Source organism: Clarias gariepinus, chromosome 9 (assembly GCF_024256425.1).
Source record: "Clarias gariepinus isolate MV-2021 ecotype Netherlands chromosome 9, CGAR_prim_01v2, whole genome shotgun sequence".
In the NCBI taxonomy this organism is placed as follows: Eukaryota; Metazoa; Chordata; class Actinopteri; order Siluriformes; family Clariidae; genus Clarias; species Clarias gariepinus.
Window position 1 is genome coordinate 532,501 of NC_071108.1, and position 10,000 is coordinate 542,500.

At 46.2% G+C, this 10,000-nt stretch overlaps 1 protein-coding gene across 1 annotated transcript in view; it reads left to right on the top strand.

Annotated features, from left to right (window-relative positions):
• The window catches only part of spag17 (sperm associated antigen 17), a 31,639-nt gene that overhangs the window by 1,161 nt on the left and 20,478 nt on the right, over nt 1–10,000 (top strand). The window contains exons 3-23 of the mRNA XM_053504696.1: nt 1–5; nt 749–880; nt 1,693–1,819; nt 1,930–2,115; nt 2,208–2,380; nt 2,490–2,651; nt 2,744–2,780; nt 2,949–3,058; nt 3,244–3,363; nt 3,507–3,614; nt 3,999–4,143; nt 4,232–4,411; nt 4,694–4,722; nt 6,037–6,135; nt 7,024–7,178; nt 8,212–8,351; nt 8,487–8,533; nt 8,683–8,901; nt 9,036–9,150; nt 9,226–9,312; nt 9,904–9,980. The exon at nt 1–5 is cut by the window's left edge and continues 55 nt beyond it. Of these exons, the coding sequence (XP_053360671.1) occupies nt 1–5; nt 749–880; nt 1,693–1,819; nt 1,930–2,115; nt 2,208–2,380; nt 2,490–2,651; nt 2,744–2,780; nt 2,949–3,058; nt 3,244–3,363; nt 3,507–3,614; nt 3,999–4,143; nt 4,232–4,411; nt 4,694–4,722; nt 6,037–6,135; nt 7,024–7,178; nt 8,212–8,351; nt 8,487–8,533; nt 8,683–8,901; nt 9,036–9,150; nt 9,226–9,312; nt 9,904–9,980 (2,453 nt within the window). The remainder of the gene's footprint in view (nt 6–748; nt 881–1,692; nt 1,820–1,929; nt 2,116–2,207; nt 2,381–2,489; nt 2,652–2,743; nt 2,781–2,948; nt 3,059–3,243; nt 3,364–3,506; nt 3,615–3,998; nt 4,144–4,231; nt 4,412–4,693; nt 4,723–6,036; nt 6,136–7,023; nt 7,179–8,211; nt 8,352–8,486; nt 8,534–8,682; nt 8,902–9,035; nt 9,151–9,225; nt 9,313–9,903; nt 9,981–10,000) is intronic.

Below are 10,000 nucleotides of genomic sequence, written 5' to 3' on the forward strand. Positions count from 1 at the left end.
ATGAGGTCACAAAACACACACACACACACACACACACACACACACACACACACACAAATATTACAGATAAAACACATAAGATTGTGAAAAGGATATAAAAAAAAATATATATATATACACAGTACAGGCCAAAGGTTTGGACACACCTTTACTCATCCAATGTGTTCTCTTCATTTTCATGACCCTCTACGTTGGTGGATTCTCACTGAAGGCATCAAAACTATGAATGAACACATGTGAGTTCTGTACTTAACAAAAAAATATGAGAATCAACTGAAAACATGTTTTATATTCTAGTTTCTTTAATAGAATAGCCACCCTTTGCCCTGATTACTGCTTTGCACACTCTTGTCATTCTCTCGATGAGCTTCAAGAGGTAGTCACCTGAAATGGTTTCCAACAGTCTTGAAGTTCCCAGACGTGTTTAGCACGTGTTGGCCCCTTTGCCTTCACTCTGCGGTCCAGCTCAGCCCAAACCATCTCAATTGGGTTCAGGTCCGGTGACTGTGGAGACCTTTTTTTTGTTAAGTACATAACTCCACATGTGTTGATTCATAGTTTTGATGCCTTCAGTGAGAATCCACCAACGTAGAGGGTCATGAAAATAAATAGAACACATTGGATGAGTGATGGTGTGTCCAAACTTTTGGCCTGTACTGTATATATATTATATACATATTTACAGGAATTATATATAATATATAAAATACATAATTAAGGAAATGTGTGTGTGTGTGTGTGTGTGCAGGTGACGGAGGTGGCTAAGTCAGTGTTGGACTCAGGAGATGAGCTTTCTGTAGACCTGCTAACAAAATTAGTGAAGTTTCAACTGCTGGACATCAAGAGCGCTGACATACAGAGACGAGCCGCAGCACAGAAAGTGAGCTTACACACACACACACACATACACACACACATTCATGATTGTAGGTCGTGTCATGGGTACATTTAAGGTGGTTGTGTTGTTGAAGGTGAAGCTTCGCCCTCTCAGTCTCAGCTCTTCACAGACTTTGTACCATGTTCCGCCCTATGGAGTTAATTATGTGACAAAATTTAACAAACAAACACAATCTGCTTTGCAAAGAAAAAATCGACTTTCTTACAAATGCAATGGAGCAACTTCCTCTTCCAAAACAGCAGATGGCGCTATCGGTCAATTTACTCTATTCACCCGAGACCTCAAACAATGTGTTTATATGGTTTACCCCTTTATGTCCCAGAGGAATGTGAGTGGGGAACAGTTTTGAGGTGTCCATTATATATCCAGACAGCCAGAGATATTAACACTCCACTATCTTTAGGATGGAGCCCTGTAGGGGAATAATACAGTTATATCAACTACTGAAGGCTGAAAGAACTGACATCATGTTTGCCTCACTCACGCGGCGGGTTCTCAGGTTCTCAGGGTTTCCATCAAACGCAGCTCTTTGTTCTAAGAGTCTTTACCACATTATACCGGGGACTTATATGCAGGGGGTGAATACTTATGCACCTATATACTTTTGGTTTAACCTTCAGTGGTCTCCGCCCCTGCCGCAGTGTAACGGGACACTTTGTGTAGATTTATGATGTAAAATCCAAATTAAGTCAATCACAGTATTCACAGGGGGTGAAGACTTATGCACATCACTGTTTGTGTGTGTGTGTGTGTGTGTGTGTGTGTGTGTGTGTGTGTGTTTGTGTGTGTGACAGGCACCAGCACCAGTGGCTCCTGTTAAAGAGAAAAGTGATAAAGGTAAAAAGGGAGCAGAAGCTCCGCCCCCTCGTAAAGACACCGCACTGAAACGCAGAGGAGACGAGAGCGCCGTCAGCTACATCGGTACGTCCTTACAGAGGTCAAAGGTCAATGACAGGACCAACTTAAATCAATAGCCTGTGCTCCTGTATGTATCTGTGTATGTATCTGTGTGTGTGTGTGTGTGTGTGTAGACGATGAACCAGACGACGGTCCGCAGCACTACGTCCTCATGACGGGTTTCCATCAGCCGAGTCTGATCTCCGCGTTGGACTCGGTCGGTGTCCACGTCTCCAGCATAATCAGACTGATATCAGACAGGGGTCAGACACCGTCCGCGGCTCAGGAGGACGAGAGAGACGACACGTCTGAGGAGCGCGGTGAGAAACGTGTGTCCCCGTACCCGCGCCCCACTCTGACCCCGACGCTCACCCTGAGCATGGTGTGACTTTTCCCGCCTTTTTTCCCCCAGAATTCCCGGCATGTGCGTCGGATCTTCAGCAGGAGCTCGGCCTGTTCTGGGATCAGCTGGAGGGGGTTCTGAACAGCGCCGGCTTCCAGTCCCGACTCTCTGACGTCGCTCGCCTCGACTACAGAGTGGATCAGAACCTGCTGAACCGAGACTTAAACAAAGCTCAGGAAATGGTACACACACACACACACACACACACACACACACACACACACGGTACGCTTTTTAACACCCTACACATTTCACTGTTCATCATAGACACTTTTGGATGTTTTTGTGTAGCAGGAAGTGGGTGTGGCTGTCTTTGAGGGCGTGGCCTGTTTGCTGTATGACAGTTTGGATTGGAGGAGGCAGCACCAGCACTACCTGAGCAGCATGAGACTGATGGACGTCCCCGTCCTCTACACACCTGGACACAAACTCCGACCTGATACATCTGCTGAGGTTCTCACACACACACACACACACACACACACACAGTAGTTTAACACTAATACAGTGTAAAATGATGTGTGTGTGTGTGTGTGTGTGTCCAGGCCGTACCGGTGAAGAAGAGGGCGGAGCTAAGATCAGGTACTGAAGTCTGCCCTCCATGGGGTTTTAATCTGTGTGTTTATACCAGACTCAGGAGATCTGAGATTAGGATTAGGATTAAACTCAGGTTTAAAATAATACAGTCAGGATTGAAGGTCAGGTGTGTGTAACCAAGTTAATCTGTGTGTGTGTGTGTGTGTGAGACAGAGTCGGAGTGTGTTGTGGATGTGGACCTGAGGCTGTACTCTGATCTTCTCGACAGACTTCCTGTGCACTGTGTCTCTGTTCCTCTCATCCTGCACTGCCTGATAGAACAGGTACACATGCACACACACACACACACGCACGCACACACACACACGCACACACACACACACACACATGCAGACACACACACACGCACACACACACACACACACACACACACACACTCACACAAGTGACAGTAGAGTGAGAGATGCAGTGAGACAGACAGGGTGTAAGACAGGGTGTGTTCCTGCAGGTGGCGTCATCAGAGACATGCGGCGTCCCAGCGCGGCGCGAGTCCAGGTCCGAGCCGGAGCTCATGTCCTACGTGGCGCGGGCGGCGGGCGGTGTGTCCCGGGGCGAGCAGCAGGGCGGCGTCAGTCTCCTTACTGTGTTTAAACTCTACATTAACTTTATACAGAATTATTATATTACAGTGTGTGCTCCAACACACACACACACACACACACTCATTATTACTGCACCTCTGTGTGTGTGTGTGTGTGTGTGTGTGTCTAGGAGCTGATGGAGTATTTTGGGCATAACGAGGAAGATCAAAGGACAGAGAAAAGCCCCGCCCTCTTGCATCATCACGACGAGAGATCAAAGAGGCTCAACTGCATACATGTAAAACACACACACACACACACACACACACACAGATGTAGTAATATTATTTATGTTTTCTCTCATGACAATATAACATTATAGACTTATCCGCCTGTCTCACATCTCTCTGTCTCACCGTCTCTCTGTCTCACCTCTCTCTGTCTCTCTGTCTCACCGTCTCTCTGTCTCACCTCTCTCTGTCTCACCGTCTCTCTGTCTCACCTCTCTCTGTCTCACCGTCTCTCTGTCTCACCGTCTCTCTGTCTCACCTCTCTCTGTCTCACCGTCTCTCTGTCTCACCTCTCTCTGTCTCACCGTCTATCTGTCTCACCTCTCTCTGTCCCTCTGTCTCACCTCTCTCTGTCTCCCTAAACACCCCCCGCCCCGCTCCGCCCCGCCCAGGTGTTAGAGGGTTTGGACGTGGTGAGTGCTGAGGTGTGTGTGATGAAGACGGCTCCTCTGTGGAACACACTGATGTGTAAACACCCGGAGACCAACAGCCTCAGTGCAGCCAGGAGACACGAGCTACTGCACTACTGTTCTACTGGTAAAACACACACACACACACACACACACACACATGCACCGAGCTCACTAAGCCTGTTCTGTGTGTGTGTGTGTGTGTGTGTGTGAAGACTCTCTGAGTCCTGCAGATGTTCAGAGGTTCCTCCAGCTGTGTGTGTTTGAGAGCATGCCCCTGACTGCAGTAGACGCAGATGGAGGTCACACACCTGTTGCGTCACACACTGTTTTGCCGTGGGACGACCCCGTGACCTTCACACACACCGTCTACCGCGGCCTCGACGCCACACACGGTACACAGCCGAGCTGCGACATCAGAACATCAGTAACTCTGTAGAGCATTAAAACACAGCGCCATCTGGTGGATAAACACTGTTATACAGCACAACGTGTGACTGACATCACACACACATTACACACACACACATTACACACACACACACACTATACACACACTTTTTAAACTGGACATTGGCTTTTATTTAAAGTATTAAATAATAAATTTGAACAGAACTGAGATGGAGTAACCAATCAGAAGAGCCCTGACTCTGTGTTTATCTCCGTTTCTTCCTCAGACTGGACCGCCGGCTGTGACGAGCAGCAGGTGTGTGTGGTGTGTTCTCTACACTCATACGGTTTATATCACACACACACACACACACACACACACACACACACACACAGAATCTTTAATATAAAATGTGTATTGTGTGTATATTATTTATTATTTGTCTGAATTATGTTTGTAATGTTTGTGTGTGTGTAACGTGTGTGTGACATGTGTGTGTGTGTAACGTGTGTGTGACATGTGTGTGTGTGTGACATGTGTGTGTGTAATGTGTGTGTGTGTGTGTGTGTGTGGCGTGTGTGTGTGTGTGTGTGACGTGTGTGTGTGTGTGTGTGTGTGTGTGTGTGTGTGTGTGTGTAACATGTGTGTGTGTGTGTGTGTAACATGTGTGTGGCGTGTGTGTGTGTGTGACATGTGTGTGTAATGTGGCGTGTGTGTGTGTGTAACGTGTGTGTAATATGTGTGTGTGTGTGTTTGTAACGTGTGTGTGACGTGTGTGTGTGTGTGTAATGTGTGTATGTGTAATGTGTGTGTGTAATGGGTGTGTGTGTGTAGCATGTGTGTGTGTGTGTGTGTGTGTAATGGGTGTGTGTGTGTAACATGTGTGTGTGTGTGTGTGATGTGTGTGTGTGTAACGTGTGTGTGTGTAATGGGTGTGTGTGTGTGTGACATGTGTGTGTAATGTGTGGGTGTGTATGTGTGTGTGTGTGTGTGTGTGTGTGTGTGTGTGTGACATGTGTGTGTAATGTGTGTGTGTGTGTGTGTGTATGTAATGGGTGTGTGTGTATGTAATGGGTGTGTGTGTAACATGTGTGTGTGTGTTTGTGTGTCTGACATGTGTGTGTGTGTAATGTGTGTGTGTGTGTGTAATGGGTGTGTGTGTGTGTGTGTGTAACATGTGTGTGTGTAATGGGTGTGTGTGTAGCATGTGTGTGTGTGTAACATGTGTGTGTGTGTGTGACATGTGTGTGTGTGTGTGACATGTGTGTGTGTGTAACATGTGTGTGTGTGTAATGGGTGTGTGTGTGTGTGTGTGTGTGTGTGTGTGTGTGTGTGTGTGTGTGTGTAATGTGTGTGTGTGTGTAATGGGTGTGTGTGTGTAGCATGTGTGTGTGTGTGTGTGTGTGTATGTAATGGGTGTGTGTGTAACATGTGTGTGTGTGTGTGTGTTTGTGTGTGTGACATGTGTGTGTGTGTAATGTGGGTGTGTGTGTAGCATGTGTGTGTGTGTGTGTGTAACGTGTGTGTGTGTAATGGGTGTGTGTAATGGGTGTGTGTAATGGGTGTGTGTGTAATGGGTGCGTAACGTGTGTGTGTGTGTGTGTGTGTGTGTGTGTGTGTGTTTCTCAGGATAATAAAGTCAGTGCAGTAGATTTACAGAAGACTCTGAGTCGACACTTCAGACACTGGAACTACACCGAACATCACAGCGCTGACGTCTTTCCTCAGGTCTGTCTGTCTGTCTGTCTCTGTCTGTCTGTCTGTCTGTCTGTCTGTCTGTCTCTGTCTGTCTGTCTGTCTGTCTGTCTCTGTCTGTCTGTCTGTCTCTGTCCGTCTTTGTCTGTCTGTCTATCTCTGTCTGTCTGTCTGTCTGTCTCTGTCAGTCTGTCTGTCTGTCTGTCTCTGTCAGTCTGTCTCTGTCAGTCTGTCTGTCTGTCTCTGTCTGTCTGTATGTCTGTCTGTCTCTGTCAGTCTGTCTGTCTGTCTCTGTCAGTCTGTCTGTCTCTGTCTGTCTGTCTCTGTCTGTCTGTCAGTCTGTCTGTCTGTCTGTCTGTCTCTGTCCGTCTTTGTCTGTCTGTCAGTCTCTGTCTGTCTGTCTGTATGTCTGTCTGTCTCTGTCAGTCTGTCTGTCTGTCTCTGTCTGTCTGTCTGTCTCTGTCTGTCTGTCTGTCTGTCTCTGTCTGTCTGTATGTCTGTCTGTCTCTGTCAGTCTGTCTGTCTGTCTCTGTCAGTCTGTCTGTCTCTGTCTGTCTGTCTGTCTGTCTCTGTCTGTATGTCTGTCTCTCTGTCTCTGTCTGTCTGTCTCTGTCTGTCTCTGTCTGTCTCTGTCTGTCTGTATGTCTGTCTCTGTCTGTCTGTCTCTGTCTGTCTGTCTGTCTCTGTCAGTCTGTCTGTCTGTCTGTCTGTCTCTGTCAGTCTGTCTCTGTCTCTGTCTGTCTGAACTCACTCCTCCTCCATTCCTAAATCTGAGACACCAGTAATATAAACCTGGGTCTAAACATTAAGGATGTGAAAATGGAAGTGTGTCTATGTGTGTGTGTATAATGTGTGTGTATGCATGCGTGTGTGTGTGTGTGTGTAAGTGTGTGTGTGTGTAATGTGTGTTTCTCCCCCCAGGTTGTGCAGACAGTGTCTGAGGCGTACGAGTGTGTGGATTCGTACCCCAGCAGTCAGTCCAGCGTCCTGTACGTCGTGTGTCACAACCCTATGAGTCCCGAGAGGAGCAGCAGAGGATCATGGGAAGTCTCTCTGCACACAGACGTTAGATTCAGGTGTGTAATCAGTCAGGTGTCTGTTACTGCAGTGATTCTTAAACTTTCAGGCCAGCGAGCGCTAATTGAAGATGGACGAGAACTCACGACCCAACTATCAGAAACAAGACAGGCTCTTTTCTGTTCTGGCACCTAGGTGGTGGAATGAACTTCCTCTAGATGTCCGTAAAGCTGAGACTTTGACTATCTTTAAACGACGACTTAAGACGCATCTGTTTCTCCAGTACTTGAACTAACCCCCCCCCCCCCCGATCGTCTGCCAAATGCCTAAATGTAAACAATAAACAGAACACGCTGTTCACAGTATTATGACTACATTTACTTTACATCAAAATAATTTTAGCTTACCTTTTAATGGAAAGGGTGTACTTGTTTTTTTTTTGTTTTGTTTTTTGCTTGTTGAACAATCATGTGTTGTGCCGGGCTTCATACTTTCATGCGCAAGAACTTCTGAACAGATTACACACCGAGGGAAATCTACAGTAGAGCACGTGAATCCTCACTTTATGAATTCCTCCTGATATTTTCGACGTTTCTCACTTTGGTCTGACGGGGTCTTGCTCTTACGCTTGGTCGATCTACATGGTTCCGATGACTCGGGCAAACTGTCCACAATTTCCACAACATTTTTAGATTTGCGAATAACAAATGTATCCATTTCGGCAGTTGCGGTTTTCACGTGCAGTTGTGCGCTGTAGCAATAACTAGTGAGCCAGTCGCGGCACAGTGACGTCATTTCTTTAATTTATTTAATTTTAAACACTTAGTTTAAACACTCACACCCAATCAGTAATATCTTTACAAATCAGAAAATATTTATTTGTAATACTGAAAAGTGTGTATTATAATCACAAAAAAGACATAGTTTTTTAATCCCTCTTGCGACCCCATGAAATTATGTCTTTTTTTATTTTATGTCTTTCTCAAATTATGACCCCCAGTTTGGGACCCACTGATCTAACAGACTTATTGGATCTTATAGCGTGTATTAACCTGTGATGCACTGTGTGTCTGTGTGTGTGTGTGTGTGTAGGAGCTACCTGGAGAATGTTGCAGAGTCCATTAGGGACTGGATCCAAGTCGAGGAGGAAGAGGAGAGACGGCAAAAACAACAACAACAACATCAACAACAACAACAACGAGAGTCAGAGGCACTGGATACGCCCACGATAGGCAAACACAATCAGACACACCGCTCTCAGCCAATCAGAACACACCTCACCGCTCTCAGCCAATCAGAACACACCTCACCACATTCACCAACCTGTGCTTATAAGTGTGTGTGTGTGTGTGTGTGTGTGTGTTTAGGAGTGTCCCCAGTGTCAGACGTGTTTATACGAAACGACTCTCTGAAAGTGAGCAGCGCGGGAACACCTCTACATTACAATTAAATAGTTTAGTTTAAGATTTAAATATTATATCTTATTATTTTATTTATAATAATAATAATAATAATAATAATAATTTAGAGATGAATATGTGTGTGTGTGTGTGTGTGTGTGAGGCGTGGAAGATAGAGAAGGACAGACAGAAGGATGAGGATGTGACGAAGAAGACGAAGAAGGAGACGAAGAGTTCTGCTAAAGGAGGAGAGCGGGCGGAGTCAACCAGGGAGGAGGAGCATCACACATCTCCGCCCAGTACAGAGTCAAGGAGCGACACACACCTTACACACGACACACACATGAGGAGTGACGATCACACACACACTGAGAAGCAACCGGTGCGTGACACAGCACACGCACACACACACACACACACACACACACACACACACACACATATACACATATTATATATGCAAGTCTCGTGTGTGTGTGTGTGTGTGTGTGTGTGTGTGTGTGTGTGTGTGTGTAGGTGTTTACTGGTTACAGGATGGGCGGCAGGTTGGTGCAGGTGAGAGGAGAGACGCAGAGTGTGTATCCATCAGACGGGGGACAGATCAGTGTGGAGAGAGTTCACTATGTGCAAGGTATACACACACACACACACGGACACACACACACGGACACACTCATACAGTGTTTGATTGTGTTTTGTGTATCAGGCTCGACACAGTTCAAAGTATGTGTGAAAAAAGATGGCCACTGTTTCTACACACACATCACAGAACCGGAGAGACAGAACATACACGGTAAGGGAGGGGTGAAGGGGTGAAGGGGTGAAGGGTGAAGGGGTGAGGGGTGAAGGGGTGAAGGGGTGAAGGGTGAAGGGGTGAAGGGTGAAGGGGTGAAGGGGTGAAGAGGTGATTTAATTACACTTCTTACACTTTAGAATATCAGCTCGGTTAACTTCAGGGTTCTGGAGTCGAATCCCAAATAGTGTTAAATAGAAAGCTAGTGCACTATGTAGGGTGTACACTCCCTTGTTCCACACTCCAAGTAGTGGCCTTGATCAGGGGTTATTTATATTAATTTAGAATTAATGTGGAGCTGAAACAGAAACACAACGTCCAGTCATGAGCAGAACAATGTACACACACACGTACACACACACACAAAGGTCCAGGTGTACAAATGTGTCTTAATGTTAAACGTCCCAGTGCTGTTACTGTCTAATATCAGCACTCATTGAACGACTCTCGCTCGTTTTTCAGAGTGTTAATAGAGTGGAGATGTCGAGTGTGTGTGTGTTCTTGTTTTATTAGAGTGGAGATGTCGAGTGTGTGTGTGTTCTTGTTTTATTAGAGTGGAGATGTCGAGTGTGTGTGTGTTCTTGTTTTCAGGTCAGAGTGAGAAATGCGGCTGTTTTTACGCCGTACTGAATAACGGACTTACACTCGCCTACAGTCACACACATCAGGTACACACACTCATACAGAT